The following is a 22713-nucleotide window of genomic DNA, read 5'->3' on the forward strand; positions in this document are numbered from 1 at the left end:
CATTAGTTGTTAAATGCTTGCCGGAATGCTTTGTTGTTGACAATCGTTGAAACGTTTTGAAAGAGAGGGTCCAGACCCGGGGGATTTTTTTTTTTCACCCGAACACTTTTTTGGAAAATTTCACAGATTTTTTTTACGTTAACAGATTCAGGGCAAGGTGGGGATTTCTGAGGAATGTTTTGGGGGATGCATCATGCATCTGGCAACCTTGACAATATCCCCCCCGATGGTGTCACCTCATCATGTAAGGAACAGTAGAGCATATCCCAATGCTTTGCCTCACACCACACATCAGCATATCGCTTCTGAATTGAAATATGTACTTTGCTACAAAAAAAAAAAAAAAATCTGCATTTATGCCCTGAGTTGTGGATCCTCTAATGTGGCCCGTAGTGGTCCGTAGCTCTGTAGGTTTTCTTTCTTCCCTTCTAATGCAGGGCTGATTTAGGCTCAGGACACAGAGTGTGAGTGGGCTCCATAGTCGATCAGTAACAATCTAATTTTCAGGCCAAAAAGAAAACTATCCAGCATTACTGGCCTTGAGGGCCAGCTGTTCTGGGGTAAAGACCGTGGTGTTGGGCTCGTCTGACTATTGTATTGGTGTAGGCCATATAAAACCTGATATGAAGTCCGGAAATTATATGATTGCACCAACTAGGATTACCTGGTATCCGGAGGAAACTGCCGCAGCAGCCATTTTGATAAACGACAGTATTATAAAATAAGGTTTTACTGTCAATTAAACATTAACCCCAGCACTGGTTTATTGTGAAAAACGGAAACACAACTTCTGTTATCACCCTATTTGCTTAAAGCAGCTGATAAAAAAAAAAAGATGATGATGGCATTACTGGGCAAACGATGAACTTGTTAAACTGTCGTTATGGAACAACACTAAAAACCCCATCCAAATTGATCTTGGGTTCTGGAAAGTCATTCATAATTGCATTGCAAATATCGTCGGGGCAGCGAAGTGAAATATACAGTATGTCGAACTGTAGAAGGAAAAAGAACGCTGTCTAGGCTTTAAAAATGTTTTTAAAAAGAGGTGCTCACTGCAATGTGGGGTTGAATTGGTTGTTGTTTCCGCAGAAGTCTACGGAAAACCACCCAAAATATGAGTGTTTAGAAGGTGGAGCACAACCAATGAAAGCCCCTCTGTGTGAGAGTGGCCTGTTCTGGAGGAAGGCCAAGGGGTTGGACGTGTCATTTTCAGGTGAGGGCCGTGTGGATCCTCACGAATTTCAGTGCAGAGAAGAAGAAGGAGGGAAAAAAAGAAAACTCAAAGCGCGAGCGGCGGCGAGAATTTATCGATACCTCATAAAATAGTACTACACACCCTGTGCTGAAAATGCTCGTTCGTTTGTTTTGAACTTTGGAACTAATAACGGGAATATCACTGATATAGACTGCACTGCAATATATAAAGGGCCGCGAGTCTTTGAACTCTGCTGTCACCATGGCCGTCTGGAGTCTAAGTTGTGTTCTGCTTGTGCTTCCAGCCTGTGAGTTTCTCCGTACCCTAACTCTTATAAAATTAATTATTATTGAATTCCTAAACCCTACGTTTGATTCGTCTGGTCCGAGTAACGCCCTGCGTTAATTCTTGAAAATAGTATAGACAGACTTTTATCAAAATTATTTACTTCCAATTTTAATGGGAGACCGTTTTTGTGTAACTTCGTATATGATTCAAGCGGGGATTAAAATGCATCTAAATCGAATAATATTTTTAGAAAATGTTAAGTATATCACTGCTGAGAGACTTAACATATTTTTAAAATAAAAGTTAGTTGCTTATAGCTGCCAGGTATTGGCTTCATGGATGCTTTTAAGTGATTTTGAATGAATGCGCAACTGGGTATTAAATGTTAAAATGTCCTCTTAGTGTCATGTGCTAGTGGAATAAGATGGTGCACAATCTCGGATCAAGAGAGGAACAAATGTACCGCCATGGCGAAGGCATTCTCGGACGCGGGTATCGGCCCTGGCTTACAGTGCGTCAGCGATACTTCAGTCATTGGATGCGCGCGGAAACTCACGGTGAGCTACGTGCGCGAGGCGCACATGCACCCGAAAAAATGTTCTAGGCTACTACGTGTCATAGAAAACTGGTTAAATGTATGGACTGAGGTCTGTCCATAATAGCAGTGATGCGCGGTGTCTTTTGTGTAGTGTAGACCCGGCTAAAGTGGAGAAAATCCATATTAATCAGTGTAGATATTTGTTGGAAAGGATGAATATGATTAATATTCAGGAATTCTTGGATGTCCTCGGTAAATGTACAGTAGTTCGAGTACAACGTGAAATAAATTATGCGGTGCTTGAAAAACAGAAACTGTATATATAAACTGTTATAAGGCTTTCAGGGATATTATGTAAACATTAAAACTATCTTAACATATTTTGTGTCTGGGGCGAAATACTTGGGCAAGAATACTGATCTCAGTATGTACTGACGTCATAAAGGTTTAGATTAGGTTTTTATCCATATCCTAGTGAGAAATGAGTGAACAACGTGTCTAGATTATCGGTGGTTGTAACGAGGTTGCAAATACACTTCACTCCTTATTAATATTAATATCTCTTTCTAGAGCAATCACGCGGACGCGTTTTCAATGAGCGCTAAAGACGTGTACACCATCGGAAAGGACATCACCTTCAAAGTGGCTGCCGGAGAGTCTGACGCAAAGGGTACAGTTAACGACTTCATTTTAAAATGGCTGGTTCCGAATAATTTATTAAAACTCTTACATTCTTTTAACTCTGAATCCTTGTGGTGCGGGGGTGGGGTTGTGGTAAGGTATTATTTACCGTTTAAAAGTTCTTGTTTATTAATAATCGACTGTAATAAATATACCAGTATATTGAAACGCATTCAGTCAAAAATAATCTTTTAGTGAAACAGTGGAGGGTAGTTGTCACCTACTGTAATGTTGTTAATTTATTATTATTATTATTAGTAGTAGTAGTAGTAGTAGTAGTAGTAGTAGTAGTAGTAGTAGTAGTAGTAGTAGTAGTAGTAGTAGTAGTAGTAGTAGTAGTAATAGTAGTATTAGTATTATAAGGTGCTGAACAGTTTTATTGTTCTCTGCACCACTGTGGAATGTGAGGGGGAGGGGGGGAGGAGGAAATAAGATTTTGCCACTGCAGGAACCAAACAGCTGTAAGAATTTGCTCACCTGTAAACGTTGCTTCCTGTGAGTGGGAAACGTTGCTTCCTGTGAGTGGGAAACGTTGCTTCCTGTGAGTGGGCGGGGCTACGAGGTCACCCGCCGGCGTTTCGCTCGGCGACTCTTGAATGTGCCGGTGGCGGTGCGGTTGTGGTCATTCATTCATTAATTCATTCGTTCATTCGTTCATTCGTTCGTTCCGCAGGCACCGCGACCACCTACCACGCGGTGGCGGTGGTGAAGAAGAGCAACTCGGCGATCAACATCGACAACCTGAAGGGGAAGCGGTCCTGCCACACCGGCAAGGCCCGCACGGCCGGCTGGGACATGCCTGTCGGCTACTTGATTGACAGCGGCCGGATGTCCGTCATGGGCTGTAACATCCCGCAAGGTGCGTTGCCGTGGCAACCTTTTTTTACACGAGGTCCCGGGATACTGGTGTTAGTGGGGCAAGGCAATTGGCAGAAACTGCTTAGACTGAGGTTTGAACCCGTGCACCGCGGGGTTTGTGTGTTCTCCCCGTGTCTGCGTGGGTTTCCTCCGGGTACTCCGGTTTCCTCCCACAGTCTAAAATTGCCCGTAGGTGTGAGTGAATGGTGAGTGAATGGTGGGTGTGCCCTGCGATAGATTGACAGATCTGAGTTACAGCTGGTTGTTATCTCACAGATCAGGAGATAAGATTAGCTGTTCCAGTGTGTGTGCTCTTGAACATGGGTGTCAAACTAACATTCTGTGGGCGTTTCAGGTTTCCTTTGGGAAAAAAAACAACATTTAATGCCTTTTGAACAGGCTGTGTGGATTAATTGGCTGATCAAGGACTTAAACTTGCTTTCTCTGGCGGGACTTGCAAGTTGTACATTAAACAATGTACATTAACATTATATTGCTTGCATTTAGCGGACGCTCGTATCCAGAGTTTGAATGTCGATTGCAATGCGGATCGGGCACAAACTCAAAAGGTTTGGCTCGGGAATTGAACTCGCAACCCTTTAGTTTACGAGGCCGTTTCCTTTACCCATCACACACTGCTGCTGTGCGCCGCGCGGGGTCCCCGTTAAACACGTCGCCTTCCCCGTTCCTCAGGCGTGGCGGACTTCTTCTCGGCCAGCTGCGTCCCGGGGGCCCAGGCCGACCCCCCCTCCCTGTGCCAGCTGTGCGTCGGAGACAAAGCGGGACAGAACAAGTGTTCCGCCAGCGCCAGCGAGCGATATTACTCCTACGAGGGGGCCTTCAGGTAACGTAGGGGGGGGGGGGGCGGGCGACGCTTCGACCCGAAAACCCGGGTCTTCTTCAGGACAACCTCAGGGGCCAGAAACACCCCCGTGTTAATTGATGACAGGCTCAGACTGTCAGCTCAGGTGCAGACAGGTGTGTTCCAGTAACCTGGATCACCATGAAACAGTTCAGTACTATGTTACATGTGCCTCCTGCGCCACTTTCGCGTCTTGTACTTTGTATCATTACCTTGATGTTGTAGCTTGTCGTGCCTCCTAGTCTGACTTGGCAGAGGTTAGGTCAGAGAGTAATGTTTACTGTGTCAACTGGATTTAATGTGTTCATGGCTATGAATAACTTACATAATGAGTATTGTACCTTATCAGACCTATGTTCTGTAGTTGTTCCAGTGGCCTTATTTATGCACTTATTGTACATCGCTTTGGGTAATAGCATCTGGCAAAAAAATGTAATTTAATGTAATGGTGGATATTAATATTAATATAAATATTGTTGTCATAAACAAACCCAGGATTATAGAGCTGGTGAGTAACGCAGTGAAGCTTAGAGCAGGTCGTTTGTCCTGTTGCTCATTGTCATCTTTGCAGTTCCTGACTCCCATTTGATTATGTTGCTGCCATTTTAGCAGACACTCTTATCCAGAGCGACTTGCACTACTTTTAGCATTTTTACATAGCGTCCATTTATATAGCTGGGTAATATACTGAAGCAACTAGGGTTATGTGCCTTGCTCTCTGGTACAACGGCAGTGTCCTTCCTGGGAGTAGAACCTGCACGGTTTAGGTTTCAAGCCCTACCCATTACACTACACTGCCGCCCGTGATGCTTTGTTTTTCACCGTGAGAGGGAGGGATTCGGTCCTCTCGTGGTGATTGGCTGAAATTCCCTCTCTCTTTTTTAGGTGCCTGGTGGAAGGGGCAGGGGACGTGGCCTTTGTGAAGCACACCACAGTCAAGGAAAACACCGACGGTAGGCGCTCTGTCTGACCCCGGGTACTTGGCATTCTCGCTCTGGCGCCCCCTTGTGTTCCGGAGTGTATAACAACCCTTATTTCCCACCCTCCCCCGCCAAAAATAAAAAATAAATAAAATTCAGGTAACAGCAAAGAACCGTGGGCCCAGAAACTTCTGTCGACGGACTACGAGCTGCTCTGCAGAGACGGGCGCAGGGCTCCGGTGACAGATTTCGAGAATTGCAGCCTGGTTCGAGTCCCTGCCAGGGCGGTCGTGGTCCGCAGCGAGGTCGACAGCTACGTGGTCTACAACATGCTGCACGAGGGAGTGGTGAGTCCCAGTCTCTGCCGCTCTCTCTCTCTCTCTCTCTCCGTGGTTGCTGTGGGAACGAGGTGTATTCTCCATAGATTCTTTAACTCAGGTTTTTGTGTTCCTACCTTGTCCGCCTTGATAATTAAGGACCTGTTATCTCAATGAGGAGGTTCCGGTTGATACCGCCTGTTTTTTTTTTTTTTGTTCGTGCTGTATTGCGATACAGAACGTCCGTTTAACGTTGTGTTGTACTTGGTCACAACCCTTAATGCATTTTCAGAAGATGCATGAAGATCGGACTGTTCAGCGGTAGAGAGGAAATTTTCAGTTTGGGAATGTGGAGGTTTTGCAGGTTCAGTGAAAATCAGCACTGTGAAAAGCTGACAGTGTAAAATTATGTTTTTTTTTTTTAATTCACAAGAAAACTCTGTGAACCAGGTCTGCCAGCAGAACTCAGAGACTGGTCTACTTTTCTGTAAAAAAACAAAAAAACAGGAAAACCGATTTGCCATGAGAAGTTTTCAGACCTGAGTGGAGTGTTTCTCCTGCTGTGTACATGTAGATGTCAGTGTTTGCTCATTAGCTGGTGAAAGTGTTTTGCCAGCTCTCTAGATTTCAAAGCACTGGCAGAACAGCCCTTGCCGTAATTTAACAATGACACTGCATCACTGGGATTGTAGTAAGTTGTAGTCACTACGTTTCGCCACTCTTCCCCCGCAGCTAAAATCCAAGTTCCCCATGTTTTCTTCTGCGGCGTACGGGGGCAAGGACCTGATGTTCAGCGACACGTCCGAAGCAATCATCCTCGTTGACATGGAGTACAAGCCGTGGATGGGCTTGAGGTACTACAACGCACTAAGAGCCACGGACTGCGCATCTGGTAAGGAACAGCACAGGAGCCCACTCCACTTATGAGGATGTGGTTCATGGTGGCCCCATACTTTACTATATCTAACCTAACCCTAACCTTTCTTTACTGTGTCACATGACTTCGGGGAAATGAGTGTGGTCATGTGACACAGTGAGAGTAGTCACGTACTTTACCTTACGTACCCTAACCCTAGCCCTCCTTTACTGTCACATGACTTCAGTGAAATGAGTGTGGTCATGTGACACAGTGAGGGTAGTCACGTACTTTACCTTACGTACCCTAACCCTAGCCCTCCTTTACTGTCACATGACTTCAGTGAAATGAGTGTGGTCATGTGACACAGTGAGAGTAGTCACGTACTTTACCTTACGTACCCTAACCCTAGCCCTCCTTTACTGTCACATGACTTCAGTGAAATGAGTGTGGTCATGTGACACAGTGAAGGTAGCCATGTACTTACCTTACGTACCCTAACCCTAGCCCTCCTTTACTGTCACATGACTTCAGTGAAATGAGTGTGGTCATGTGACACAGTGAGAGTAGTCACGTACTTTACCTTATGTACCCTAACCCTAGCCCTCCTTTACTGTCACATGACTTCAGTGAAATGAGTGTGGTCATGTGACACAGTGAGAGTAGTCACGTACTTTACCTTATGTACCCTAACCCTAGCCCTCCTTTACTGTCACATGACTTCAGTGAAATGAGTGTGGTCATGTGACACAGTGAGGGTAGTCACGTACTTTACCTTATGTACCCTAACCCTAGCCCTCCTTTACTGTCACATGACTTCAGTGAAATGAGTGTGGTCATGTGACACAGTGAGAGTAGTCACGTACTTTAACTTACGTACCCTAACCCTAGCCCTCCTTTACTGTCACATGACTTCAGTGAAATGAGTGTGGTCATGTGACACAGTGAGAGTAGTCACGTACTTTACCTTACGTACCCTAACCCTAGCTCTCCTTTACTGTCACATGACTTCAGTGAAATGAGTGTGGTCATGTGACACAGTGAGAGTAGTCACGTACTTTAACTTACGTACCCTAACCCTAGCTCTCCTTTACTGTCACATGACTTCAGTGAAATGAGTGTGGTCATGTGACACAGTGAGGGTAGTCACGTACTTTACCTTACGTACCCTAACCCTAGCCCTCCTTCACTGTCACATGACTTCAGTGAAATGAGTGTGGTCATGTGACACAGTGAAGGTAGCCATGTACTTACCTTACCTGCCGTAACCCTAGCTGTCCTTAACCGTGTCACATGACTTCAGTGAAATGAGTGTGGTCATGTGGCACAGTGAAGGTAGCCATGTACTTACCTTACCTGCCCTAACCCTAGCTGTCCTTAACCGTGCCACATGACTTCAGTGAAATGCGTGTGGTCATGTGACACAGGGAAGTTAGCCACACCCTTTACCTGATCTGCCCTTATCCTACCCCTCCTTCAGTGTGTCACATGACTTCAGCGAAATGAGTGTGGTCACGTGACACAGGTAAGTTAGCCACGCCCTTTACCTGACCTGCCCTGTCCTTCCTTCACCGCACTACCAAACGCCCAGCGGCGGTCGTGATTGCTGGCTCGCTGTGTCGCCGCAGATACCCCAGAATTCCTGCGGTGGTGCGTGCTGTCCGACGCCGAGCAGAGGAAGTGCGTGGACATGGCGGACGCCTTCCACCAGAGGGCGCTGACTCCCAAGATTCAGTGTGTTTACGGGGACTCCATGGAGGAGTGCATGCAGAAAATACAGGTAACGTCCTCCGGGGTCCTGAGAGGGGCTGTATAATAGAGGGAGGGTAAGCCCCCCCCGACGTCTGAGCATGTGACACATTTCACACAATCATGAACACAAGAGCTGAGACACTCCGCTGGATGAGGTTCATACTCAGCGCGGAAGCAAGTCCTGGTACCGCATCTGGAGAGGGCTCACGGCACCCAGCTGCGTGTCACATACACAAACGTGAAGGGTGAGGACATGCTCCACATACAGAAACACACGCTACCAGGGAGACCACTGATCTCCGCGTAAGACTTAGAATCTAAAAGTACAAAACAAGGGAAACCCCTACTTGAGTACACATTTTCACCAATCAGAACAAGGAGGCTGATGCCATCACTCTGGATGGAGGCTTCATCTACACCGCAGGAAAAAAGTACGGCCTGGTACCTGCATCAGGAGAGAGCTACACAGGTGAGACCCCACTGATCTCCACATTACAGCAGAACACAGCTACACAGGTGAGACCCCACTGATCTCCACATTACAGCAGAACACAGCTACACAGGTGAGACCCCACTGATCTCCACATTACAGCAGAACACAGCTACACAGGTGAGACCCCACTGATCTCCACATTACAGCAGAACACAGCTACACAGGTGAGACCCCACTGATCTCCACATTACAGCCGAACACAGCTACACAGGTGAGACCCCACTGATCTCCACATTACAGCCGAACACAGCTACACAGGTGAGACCCCACTGATCTCCAGATTATGGCAGAACACAGCTACACAGGTGAGACCCCACTGATCTCCAGATTATGGCAGAACACAGCTACACAGGTGAGACCCCACTGATCTCCACATTACAGCAGAACACAGCTACACAGGTGAGACCCCACTGCACACAATAATAGTAGAACTTCCCCAGTATAAGTGGAGACGCGAAGTTAGGACACTGTGGGCAGGAGTGTAGGGGTTTTTTTCTCCCTGTAAGGTCTGAAGGTGGAGAATGGGACCTGTGATCGCTGTGGGACGTAGTTCCTTTGCTGAGGCCACGTTCGTCTTTCTTAATCTTTTTCTCCTACGCCTTACCTGACTTTCGAAGCACTTGCTTCAACCTTGGCCGCTTTACCGCTAGTGGGGGCAACATAGCTCAGGAGGTGAGACCGATTGTCTGGCAGTCGGAGGGTTGCCGGTTCAAACCCCGCCCTGGGCGTGTCGAAGTGTCCCTTGAGCAAGACACCTAACCTCTAACTGCTCTGGCGAATGAGAGGCATCAACTGTAAAGCGCTTTGGATAAAAGCGCTATGTAAACGCAGTCCGTTTACCGTTTGCCTTGACCTCGCTCGAAACTGTTCAGAGGGCCGACGTTGTGAAAGATCTGAACCGCCAAATCTGATTCGAGCGGCAGATAAGCGGCCGGGCGACATTGCGCAAGGTCTGTTATCGCCTCGCTCCAGAATTTTTACTGTAAATGACTGTGTTTCGGTTTTATTTTTGCGGCTTGTGCGCCATTTTACGAGTAAAAAAAAACAAAAAAACAACTTGATTCCGCTGAACTTTGTTCGGATAAAGATGTTTGATCAGCGTTGTGCCGACAGCATTCCTTTGATAAGAGGGCATGTCCCATGTGTGGGTCTCCAGTCTGAAGCGGCACAAAGTTCATTTAAATTCTCAACAGAGCTGCGTGCTGAGAAGGGTCAATTCGACGCAGACCTGGGTCGTATACGTGCTTGTTTTGGATTCAAATACTTTTCTGTGCTCTGTTGATCTTGCCTGGTGTAATTGAGCCTGCCAATGTGAACAGACTTTGCGCTCTTTGAGAGTATTTAATTGGTTCCTATAATACGCCAGACAAGATCAGTAAAGCGTAGAAGAGTATTTGAATCCTGAACAAATACGTGTTTGACGCAGGTCTGGTTAGATGGAGAAATGCACGCGGGTGAACAAACAGCACACCTTGGTCGCACAGTGATGCCGTCACCAGCTTGAGGATGAAACCATAGATTCTATAAAACCACCAGATATTGCGCACGCGTGTGTCTCGTAGTTACAAGATGCTCCAGCCATGACAGGAAATTTCCGGTTCTGCATCGAGAGTACAGAATGTCCCGTTGCCACGGCGATCTGTCACAGGCTTTCAATGAATTTTGAGCGCGTTGCGTCCGATTGGAATGTTCTCCTGCTTCGAGACGAAGGGCGATGGAGCATTAGCATGTTAGGAGTTGAGTATCTTGGCCAGGGTGGAGCTACGGTGTCTTTGCTGAAGACGTCCTTTTCTGTGCTTTGCTTCAGGAGACACCGACGGCAGCGTGTACTACGCCGTGGCCGTGCTGAAGAGGGACAACATGAACATTCACTCCTTCAGCGAGCTGCAGGGGACGACGTCCTGCCACACGGGCTACGGCAGGACGGCCGGCTGGAACGTCCCCATGGCCGTGCTGATGGAGAAGGGTCTGATCGAGTCGCAGAAGTGCCAGATGCCCCAAGGTGACCAGCACATGTGTGTGTGTGTGTGTGTGTGTGAGAGCATAGTCTGTGTGTGTGTGTGTGTGTGTGTGTGTGTGAGGGGGGTTGTGTGTGTGTCTGCATGTGTGTGTGTGCATGTGTGTGGGGTGGGGGTGGGGTTCTGTGTGTGTGTGTGTCTGTGTGTGTTGGGGGGTGTTGTGTGTGTCTGCACGCGTGTGTGCGTGTGTGTGTGTGCATGTGTGTCTGTGTGCATGTGTGTGTGTGTGCGTGCATGCGTGCATGTGTGTGTGTTTGTCAGATCTGGCCTGCTCACCCTCGCCCTCTCTCTCTCTCTCAGCTGCCGGAAAGTTCTTCAAGGCCAGCTGTGTCCCGGGAGCCAATCAGCCCGGATTTCCCAGCAACCTTTGCGCCCAGTGCATCGGAGACAGCAGTGGCAGCAACAAGTGCGAGAGAGACATGGATCGCTACGACGGCTACAACGGAGCGTTCAGGTGAGGTGGAGGAGCAGCCACAACCAGCAAGACCCTTTTATTACAGCACGTCATAGAATGTGAAAAAATATACAGATTATTGGCCTCTTTTCAGATCAGATATTGCTATAGTATGAGTCACTGTCTGTCTTTGTGTGTGTGTGTGTGTGTGTGTGTGTGAGTGTGAGTGTGAGTGTGCGTGTATGTGTGTGTGCGTGTATGTGCGTGTGTGGTGTGTGTGTGTGTGTGAGTGTGCGTGTATGTGTGTTTGCGTCTATGTGTGTGTGCGTGTATGGGTGTGTGTGCGTGTGTGGGTGTGTGCGTGTGTGTTTGTGTGTGTGTGTTTGTGTGTGTGCGAGTGTGCGTGTGTAAATGTGTGTGTGTATGTGTGCGTGTGTGTTTGTGTGTGTGCGAGTGTGCGTGTATGGGTGTGTGTGTGTGTATGTGTGCGTGTGTGTTTGTGTTTGTGTGCGTGTATGGGTGTGTGTGTGTGTTGTGTGTGTTGGTGTGTGCGTGTTGGTGTGTGTGTGTGTGTTTGTGTGTGTGTGTGTGTTTGTGTGTGTGCGAGTGTGCGTGTGTAATGTGTGTGTGTGTGCGTGTGCCTGTGTGTTTGTGTGTGTGCGAGTGTGCGTGTATGGGTGTGTGTGTGTGTGTATGTGTGTGTGTTTGTGTGTGTGTGTGTGTGTGTGTATGTGTGCTTGTGTGTGTATGTGTGCGAGTGTGCGTGTATGGGTGTGTGTGCGTGTGTGTATGTGTGCGTGTGTGTTTGTGTGTGTGCGAGTGTGCGTGTATGGGTGTGTGTGTGTGTGTGTGTGTTTGTGTGTGTGTGTGTGTAAGTATATTGCAGTATACTCCTTTTCTGTAGGGGTCCGCATATAAGCTTCTCCACTTTAATACACGAGTCCAGTATCCTTTTGTTAAATGAATTCTGCAGTATTAGGATTGGTTGTTAATAATAGTCATTTCTGCTGGTGAAGGGGGTTGTGAGGGTTCTGGTGTACACCATGGTGAGTTAGTGAAGACTTCCACACGTCTGATTACAGAATTTCCTGGGTGTGGATTTTAATTTTTGTCTGGATGCTCCAAGAATATACATTAAATAATGTGGAATCCACAGAGCTAGATTGTCGTTGCCTCTATTTGAAACTCATGTATTACCCCTGCCCACCACCACCACAGTGCATGGAAAGTTCTGGACGGTGGCTTCCAACATCCAGTTCCGAACCTGAGGTAGCAGTTGGGCCTCCCTGCCAGTATTTCAAATTTCCGCCATTTCCTGAAGGATAGCTCCACTGAAAAAACGTGTGTGTGTGTGCCTGTGTGTATGTGTGTATGTGCATGCGTGTGTGTGTTTAGTCGTTGTTTTGTAACATGTGTGTTCCTCGTCCAGTGTGTGTGTGGGCGTGTTGCACGTGTGTGTTTGTGTGTGCTCACGCCTCGTGTGTGTGCGTGTGCACGTGTGTGGTGTGCACGTGTGTGTGCCTGCCGTGGTTTTTTTGCACTGTGGTGTCACGTGTGTGTGTGCACGTGTGTGTGTGTGTCGTGTGCAGTGTGTGTGTGTGTGTGTGTGTTGTGCCAGTGTGTGTGTGTGTGTGTGTGCGCGCCTGTGTGTGTGTGCGTGTGCACGTGTGTGTGTGTGTGTGTGTGTGTGCGTGTGCGTGTGTGTTTTTCTCCCCCAGGTCACTCCAGTGAGCCGTGGGCCGTGAACCTGGAGTCGCGGGACTTCCACCTGCTGTGCCCTGACGGGTCGCGGGCAGAGGCGACGCAGTACGCCCACTGCAACCTGGCGAGCGTGCCCTCCCACGCCGTCATGGTGCGGCCCGACACCAACGCCCACGCCGTCTTCGGCCTCCTCGACAAAGCGCAGGTGCGTCACCAGCTTACTGCAGCCGGTATCGGCCATCTTAGCTGCTCTCGGGTCCTACATGGAACGAAGCGACTTGGTCAGCGGCTCCCGAGGCCTCATTTACAAAACAGACTTACGATCGATTTTAATATTGAGCACGACTCGCGCAAAAAACCACGTACAAGTAGTTATTTATAAAACCTTACTTTGACGTGGAAATGATCTTATCTCTACGCAAAGTCTAGACTGTCTTGACATAAGTGATTTTCCTGCTGGTTATGTAGGGGTATTGCAGTTTGGGACGCATATGCGTCCAAGCCTGTGGTGAACTTTGCATTAGCTTTATGAACAATTTGATGGGAATTATCAATTAAAGGTGTGAGGAATTGATTGTTTGTCAACCCACTATTTAGTCCACCGAATAATACGTGTTGCTTGTCTTCAATCTCCTCTACCATCGCCGTGGTCTCGTCTTCCAAAAAGTTTGCTTTTCTCTTTTGGTCCATGGTTATTCCTGACTAAACCCTCATTTGTGCTAGCATTATATAAGGGGAAATCGCTGATTGTAAGGCACGTTCAGGTGCCGTCAATTTTTAAGTTAATCTGAGATTTATAGATCACAGGTGTGTAAGTTACAAATGGGCTTCTTAGAACCTGCATAAGCAAGGTTTTTTATGCTCAGCATCTTTTATGAATCGAACGTAAGCACACCGTCGAAAATGATCTTAAGGCTAAGTCCAAGTATAAATCTAAGAACATTTTTATAAATGAGGCCCCGGGTGCTGGGCAGTTCTGCATGAGAGCTGGTTCCAATTGCCACTCAGTCTCTCGATTTTCATCAACCCGTAATAATAATAATTATTATTATAGGTTGATGAAAATAATACTAGTTATAATAATAATATGAACCCTGTGGGTTCCCTCCGAGTACTCCGGTTTTCTCCGACATTGAAAGGTCGGAGCAACGTAGCTCAGGAGGTAAGAGCGCTTGTCTGGCAGTCGGGGGGTTGCCGGTTCGATCCCCCGCCCGGGGCATGTCGAAGTGTCCTTGAGCAAGACACCTAACCCCTAATTGCTCTGGTGAATCTGAAGCATCAATTGTAAAGCGCTTTGGATAAAAGCGCTATATAAATGCAGTCCGTTTACCATGAATGACGCGTATGTCAGCTTAGATTACAGCAGACCCCTGACATTGCCCTTGAACAAGATATTGGCCTCGAACTGAACTGAAGTTCATTTCCGGGCGCTGCACTATGGCTGCCCACTTCTCGTAAGAAGCTAGGATGGGTTACATGTCGAGGACGAATTACCTCACGTGGTTCAGTAAAGTATGCCTTATCTTATCTGGTGGCAGACCGTTCCATAATGTTGTGCCTTTTGTACAGGAAAGAACATTTCCCATTGATGAGTCAGTGCGTTTAAATTTTTACAGAAACGGTAATTACCTGTGAACAGTTCTGAAATGAGACTCCACATCACCCTTTTTTCATGGGACATGTATTTGTGGATTCAGTGAAATATTTTGTACGAACTCAGAAACCAAATCAGGGGCCTTACAGGGACCATGATGCACTGGGAACACCACACCTCGCTAACATACTTCCCCTGAAATGCTTTTAACCCTTTTCACACCGGTAGAATTCCTACAGATCACTGACAATAAAAAGTATATACATTATTCACCAATATTTAGAACAACATTCTTCTTTAATTTATTTGTCGTTTTGGTTAGTCAGAGGTTTCTATGAAGATTTTCAACGGAAAATTTGGAGGACTACATCACAAACATAGCTGCTCTATGAAGAACTTTAATTTAGTTTAGTTTATTTGACAAAATTAAAACACATGTATCAAAAGACTTGCATGTGAAATAATTGTCAAGGATAACACGAAAAAGTCCTGGACTTGTTTCCATTGTGGTCCTTGATGTTCCATCAGCCACAGCAAGATAATATCAGGCTTCAAAAGAACAACGCAACATACAAAGATTCTTACCATAGTCTAAAATACATAATCATACTATAACTCTTACCACAGTTTAAAATACATAATCATACTATAACTACTATTTACATCGATAAAAAAACTAAAAGAACACGTAAAAATAAATAGGCTTCTCACTGGTGCATGGAAGTAATAAAAGCTAACCCTCCCCCCCGCCCTCCCCCCCACTCAGGCGTTTTATGGCAGCGATGGCGGATCTGGGTTCCGCATGTTCAACTCCACGAAGTACGGCGGGGCCGACTTAATCTTCAAAGACTCCACGGTGAAGATGATCGGTGTGGCGGACAAGAAGACCTACACGGACTGGCTGGGGCAGCACTACATAGCGTCTCTGGAGGTGATGGACTGCCCATCCTCTGCCACAGGTACGGGCGTGGCCTGAGGCCACAGATTCTCTATCACCACCAGATATTCCGCTGCTGCGTTCCCCCTCTCAGCGGCAGGAGTTTAATGTCAGGACAGAACGTCCCCAGTGTCACAATATGGCTCTTGGATCAGGCTCCTTTAATGAATTTTACACTTTTGTGTGTGTTTGTGTGTGTGTGTCCGTGCTTGTGTATGTGTGTGCGTGCGTCTCTCTCTTTCACTCCTCTCTCTCTCCCTTTCTGTCTCTCTACTCTCTCTCTCTGTCTCTCCTCTCATTTCTTTCTCTTCTCTCTCTCTCCCTCTCTGTCTCTCCTCTCTCTCTCTCTCCTTTCTCTCCAACTCTCTCTCTCTCTTTCCCTCTATCTCTTCTCTCTCTCTCTCTCTCTCTCTCTCTCTCTCTCTCTCTCCCTCTCACAGCTCTGTCCTCGCTGTCCCTGGTGCTGGTGGCTCTTCTCTCCTCCCTCCTCACCCTGCTCTCCATGTGAGAGGAACCCGGGGTCCCGGGCCGAACCCTCCCACCCCCTCCGCACGGCACGGGCCGCATCAACACCTCCACCAATCACAGACGCACACTCAACCTCAGGCTGGACAGCTGCTGTCCTCACGGGTCCATCGTCGTCCAGTGAGATGTCCTGCAGGAGCAGTTACCTGCAACCAAGCTGGATAAATTACTTCATTCCCAGTGCTTAACCCTTTTAACACCGATTAGTGTCCTGCAGATGGCACACAATTTTAAAGAAACTAATTATTTTAAACGAATTATAATTTCACTGATTTTACTGAGCAAATAATTTACTTGCGTGTGATTGGTCAGTAAAGCTTAATTGAAAATTCTCAGGAATCTGCGAGAGGGTTTTCAAATTTAACTGCCAAAATAGTATTTGAAATTGAACTGCCATCTAATACATAAGTCCTGACCTACAGACAGTTGTGACCAAATGGAGATGGATTTTTTTTGGGGGGGTTTTGACGGGTGGGTGGAACTGGAAGTGTGAAGGGAGCACATTGAAAAGACGGCGACCAGCGAGCCAGGCGGGTGTTGGGAGAAAGAGCTGCTTACATTATCATAAGTGTTATACGTCGCCTAACGGTGGTTTTCCGTCAGCTCGAGGGTGAAGCCACGTCAGTGCGCGTGCTTGGCCTGTTACGTGCGCGTTCACTTCCCGAACGTGTTTTTATTAGGTCTTCGCTGAGTTGAGATGTTTTTGGAAATTACTTGAAGGCACTTGCCATATCAGGGAATATGCAGTGTCTTCTGCTTTCTCCCTGGCTTGCACTAGTTTTTGTTGCGTGTGTAGGCAGATTTTGTGACTGACTGACAGTGGTACGCACACCAAAAAAGAAAAGAGATTAAAATGGAAATTTTTAATTTTACGTCGAAACAAAAAGCTGTACTTAGAAATAGATACGATAGATGCGATATTGTCACGCATTCAATCTGCGCACAGAATATTTTATGACATTTCTACAATTCCAGCACCTTGGATGAGATTGGAGATGATGATGATGATGGTGATGATGATTATGATGATGATAATGTTGTGAAGTGCAGAATCAGCCTCTGAGCCAGTGATGTTCAGTCGAAAAAGCAGCTTGGTCTGCCTGCAGTCATACGGCACCGATGCATTCTGGGAGCCAAGGCCCTGTCTCTTTGAGAGTGTCCCTTTGTCAGGTGACCCCCAAGCTTTTACAAAGCCAAATGATGGAGCTCTGGAATCAGAATAACCCATGAACTGGCCCCGAACATCAGAAGGCAACGGCTGCGAAGACGTGGCCAAGATGGTCAGATCGAGTCAGATTGCTTTTTCACATATTGATTTGAGAACCAGTGCTTTGTCTTTCCTTAGCGAGCTACAAAATGTACCTGCTGACACGGCGATGCCATGGTAACATGTCTGTCGCGCTACTGGGATCTGGCGGACATTTTGACCAGGCGCTGCCTCTAACCGCTGATTTTGCACTGAAACTAAAATGCGTTGCTGTGCGCTTGTACTCCACACACTGTATGGAAATCAGGAATGGGCTACTATCCACATTTATCTGTGCTTGATTTTTTTATATGTAATATTGAGAGAGATTTATTTTTATAAGATGTTCAGATACCATATCAGTGTATATGTACTGACTCACTGCTGTCTTTCTTTTATCAAATTTTTTTTCTTCTTTTTTTGGAAAATTTGAGCAATTTGTTGGATGAAATGAATATTCACGTAACTAACATTTAGTTGCCTGGGCAGTGAATCTCCTTTAGTGGGCTATTGCTACATATTCTATGTTACTATTGCTACATACCTTCTTTGAGTTTTCTGACACATTATTAATAAAGATTATTATCTGATTCTGATCTTTTATCTTTTAATAAAGAAGCATAACGACTCTGGGCTCCTGTGGTGAAATATTTGCCTGAAAGTCGTCTGAATGTGATCAGTTTGTCTTCAGATTTGTTTTAAAAGAGAACTTTTTTTCTTTCTTTTTTTTTACTCTACAACATTCTGTCTCTCTACTCTCTCTCTGTCTCTCCTCTCTCTCTTCTTTCTCTTCTCATGGTCATAACCTTTTCCGTGCCGGCACGTGGAATATCTGTTTTGTAATCTTTTAAGCATTCCCTAAAGTGCAATCTCATGCCATACATATCTATTTGCTATGTCTTATCAGCTCCCATATCCCAAGTACGAATGGTAGATAGGACGGAGTGTAGCACAGTGGGTAAGGAACTGGGCTTGTAACCGAAAGGTCGCAGGTTCAATTCCCGGGTAGGACACTTCCGTTGTACCCTTGAGCAAGGTACTTAACCGAAATTGCTTCACTATATATCCAGTTGTATAAATGGATACAATGTAAATGCTATGTAAAAGTTGTGTAAGTTGCTCTGGATAAGAGCGTCTGCTAAATGCCTGTAATGTAATGTAATGTTATGTAGGATGTTGTGTAAGTCGCTCTGGATAAGAGCGTCTGCTAAATGGCTGTAATGTAACGTAGATAGAGCAGGTAAAGGTGCTGATTCACTGAGAGACAATGTCGGTTCTATGGGAACATTAGTCTTTCCCGCACGCACGCTCAAAACCAAACAGATTCTGCGTTGTTCTCATGTTAACTTCCCTTGTTTAAGCAATCCCAGCAGGCAGTTGGGCTCCGGCATGACAAAATGGTTTTCAGTGTGAGTCAGGAGGGTGTCAGTTTTAGTCCCGTATATATGAGACTACGCTCGTGGAGCCTTCTCTGAGCAGCTTCAGCAAATACCCCCTTATCAATACGGTGGACTGAAAAAAAGGGAAGACTACATGCTGTCCATTTAGTGACGGGTTCTTCTGGTGTAGGGTTTCGTTTTCTCGACATGGCTTGGCAGCACACGTGCCCTTGGACACCATGTCAGTATGTCAATTATGTTGTGTTACGCATTGCGATCTTCACCCGATGTTTAAATCATTCATTTTCCTGCAGAGAGGGGCGTCTTTCAGGATAACCGTGGAAGCATAAGTAGGCACCCGTTGATTTTAAGAGCGCGCCACTGATGTTACCGTGATCTTCCCCATCAGCATATATGAATCTGGTTGAGCATTAATGGAATATTCTGGAATGACACCGGAGACAGCACGTTGCACTTCCACAAACTAAATCACGAGTTTGATTAGCTTTCTCCTGGAAGGCTGGTACACAAATATACTGGAAATGACCCAATGACAAAACTTTGCAACTAAGCGTCTTTTCACATGCGCTAGGCTGCAGATGATTTGGAGATATGTACAAGTGAATTAATTGTTCATCGTGGATTTTGAAAAGGTTTTCTGAATGATTTCATATCTATTGCCATGTTAAATTAAACAGTGCCCTCTTGTGGCAAAAGATGGTGATACGGAATCCAGAATTGTAATAGCATTTTTTCTGAATTCTGTTGATTCAAACATTTTACAATGTATCCCAAATGTTACTATTATTATAAATGTTATAATTATTTCCATTATTTATATTGCTCATTATTTATAGTGTTCATGGCGTTGTGGTGTTCATATCCCTTCAAGATTAAACTGTTACTGTCTTTTTCATGATTAGCTGATTTTACTAAATCTGATCCTATAAATGTTTTGACGTGAATGACAAGACAACACGGGAATTCCCAATGGTTGATTACGGATTATTTATTATTATTATGATCATTACATATTCTTCATGAAATTGGCACGCTTGTTAACCAAGCAAATAAATTAATACAGTTTGAGATTGATTGTTATGCAGGCTACGTTGCGATTTAAGTTTATGGTAATTCTTGAAAGCGTTTACTTTCTCACGTATTTACGAGTTAACGAAATATTACCAAATTAACAAACTGAAAAAGGTCTCTCACCAAAGTATTCACTTAACCCATAATCAACAGTCGTGAACAAACGTGAAATACACGATGTAATCCCACTGCAGACTGCGAGAGTATATAGCTTTTACGCAAGCCTTTGGGCGACACAAACGGAACCAGTGGAGACACCCTACGCGTCGCGCCGTGCTGCTTCGCCGTGCTGCTACGCGACGCTTACGCGACGCGTGCGGTGGGTGCCCGGCGTAACTTCCCTCCCCACGAGCATCACAGGGACTCCTCTCTTTGGAGTTTTACAATGGAAACTCAGTACTTGCCAATCAGACTTTAGACTTTCTGGTTGCCGGGTGAAAAATAAACAGATGGCCGGCATTGGCGTTGCCTTTACGGTTGCGGCTGGTGTTACACAAAAAAAATCAGTCTGCCTGCAATTAGCACACTCCAGGCATTTATATGTGGTGCGCTGTAACAGGTTATCTGTGTTTGGCTATCGTTCGTAGCGAGAGAAAATCATCATTAATGAGTCATTGTCGTAACTGAAAGTTTAAAGTTAACTTATTTAGAACTGAAAGGGTGGTATATTTTTAGACAAAGTTGATTACAAGTGACTTGACAGACTGCCCACTCCTTAAAAGAAATGATTGTTTTAGTATCATTCAAGATGGACGTGTTACTTTTCCCACACAAATGCAATCTTCACAAATAGCATGCATGGGGAAAGCTAAATAACTCCCTGGAAGAGAAGGCTTGATTTCTGAAAATAAGTTAAGGTTATCTTACATTTTTATTCTTGCAGATAGGTGTGATTATCATTACGTATCTACACATGGGGCGACATAGCTCAGGAGGTAAGAGCTGTTGTCCGGCAGTCGGAGGGTTGCTAGTTCGATTCCCGCCCTGGGCGTGTCGAAGTGTCCCTGAGCAAGACACCTAACCCCTAACTGTTCTAGTGAATGAGAGACATTAATTGTAAAGCGATTTGGATAAAAGCGTTATGTAAATTAAGTTAATTTAGAAGTTTGGACTTACAGTACAATGTGGGACTAGTCCTGTTGAAGTTTGAACTTCTGTACTTTGTACTACACTCTCAAAACGGACGCATTTTTTAAACAACACATAACGTTTTTTAACGAATCTCCACTTTAGGACAAAACATTTTGCATTACTTTCAACACAGTCCCTGTTAAAAGTCTCCCTTTGTAACACATAAATTGTTTGTAATGAAAAAGTAGAAGTACCTTTGAAAAAAGTCAAAGTTTAACAAAGGTTGTAATACAGAACGTGCTTTGAATGTTAACACATCCCTTGTGAGGGTAGAGATTAATATTATGTTGGTTTTTATCATGTTATTTAATTTCAGGGTTATTGAAAATGCACTTTCATACGTATGTGTTTTTGTGTGCACGTGCACAATGCTATTGGTAACATTTCTGAATATAGTGACAATAACTTTAACTAATCCATTATTATTACTGATTACTCATTAAAGGGGCAGGTCACCAGAAAATAAAATAGAGTTGTTTCAGCTTACCGATTATCTATCGTTATCGATCCGTTCAAGATTCTTTCAAAGTTGGGTGTGTGGTTACAAACCTTGATATCCAGTGTCGGTAAAATTTTAGTTTTTCTGAATTTATTTGAAGAAGCAGGAACCAGGTCCATATATATAGTAGATCATCTCTAAAATATAGACATAATAGTTATGTTTAGTACTTTCAATACAGTCCGTGTTAAAAGTCTCCCATTGTAACACATAAATTGTTTGTAATGCAAAAGTAGAAGTACCTTTGACACAAGTCAAAGTAAAACAAAGGTTGTAATACAGAAAGTGCTTTGAATGTTAACACATCCTTTTTGAGGGTAGATATTAATTTTATGTTGGTTTTATCATGTTATTTAATTTCAGGGTTATTGAAAATGCACTTTCATACGTATGTGTTTTTGTGTGCACGTGCACAAGTGCTATTGGTAACATTTCTGAATATAGTGACAATAACTTTAACTAATCCATTATTATTACTGATTACTCATTAAAGGGGCAGTTCACCAGAAAATAAAATAAACTTGTTTCAGCTTACCGATTATCGATCGTTATCGATCCGTTCAAGATTCTTTCAAATTTGGGTGGGTGGTTACAAACCTTGAAATCCAGTGTCGGTCAAATTTTAGTTTTTCTAAATTTATTTGAAGAAGCAGGAACCAGGTCCATATATATAGTAGATAATCTCTAAAATATAGACATAATGGTTAAACTTATGATTTGAGTGCTCATCTAGTCAAGTGCAGATCATTCAAAATGCCACTCATCAGCTAAATATTGCATGTGTGCACTGGGTGTTATCGAGTCACGGTGCAATGGACTCATATGGGAATTCTCGCTAATGCAATAAAGGGTTAGATTGAACTTGTACTACACTCTCAAAACAGGTGCATTTTGTAAACAACGCATAACGTTTTTTTAACAAACCTCCACTTTAGGACAAAACATTTTGCATTTCTTTCAACACAGTCCGTGTTAAAAGTCTCCCGTTGTAACACACAAATTTTTTGTAATGCAGAAGTAGAAGTACCTTTGACAGAAGTGAAAGTAAAACAAAGGTTGCAATACAGAAAGTGCTTTGAATGGTAACACATCCTTTTTGAGGGTAGAGATTAATTTTATGTTGGTTTTTATCATGTTTTTTAATTTCAGGGTTATTGAAAATGCACTTTCATACGTATGTGTTTTTGTGTGCACGTGCACAAGTGCTATTGGTAACATTTCTGAATATAGTGACAATAACTTTAACTAATCCATTATTATTACTGATTACTCATTAAAAGGGCAGTTCACCAGAAAATAAAATAAAGTTGTTTCAGCTTACCGATTATCTATCGTTATCGATCCGTTCAAGATTCTTTCAAAGTTGGGTGTGTGGTTACAAACCTTGATATCCAGTGTCGGTAAAATTTTAGTTTTTCTGAATTTATTTGAAGA

General features: G+C 44.7%; 1 protein-coding gene across 1 annotated transcript; it reads left to right on the top strand.

The window, feature by feature from the left end:
- The first annotated feature begins 1204 nt into the window (after positions 1-1204).
- meltf (melanotransferrin) lies at positions 1205-17806 on the top strand. The gene is made up of 16 exons (XM_064334024.1): positions 1205-1505; positions 1889-2043; positions 2595-2694; positions 3379-3564; positions 4257-4407; positions 5311-5378; positions 5505-5692; positions 6395-6554; positions 8147-8298; positions 8643-8739; positions 10571-10765; positions 11082-11235; positions 12258-12267; positions 12794-13081; positions 15237-15429; positions 15848-17806. The coding sequence occupies exons 1-16, from the start codon at positions 1460-1462 to the stop codon at positions 15913-15915; spliced, it is 2211 nt and encodes a 736-aa protein (XP_064190094.1). The 5' UTR covers positions 1205-1459; the 3' UTR covers positions 15916-17806.
- The last annotated feature ends 4907 nt before the right edge of the window (positions 17807-22713 follow it).

The sequence above is a fragment of the Anguilla rostrata genome, chromosome 4 (assembly GCF_018555375.3).
Source record: "Anguilla rostrata isolate EN2019 chromosome 4, ASM1855537v3, whole genome shotgun sequence".
Classification (NCBI taxonomy): Eukaryota; Metazoa; Chordata; class Actinopteri; order Anguilliformes; family Anguillidae; genus Anguilla; species Anguilla rostrata.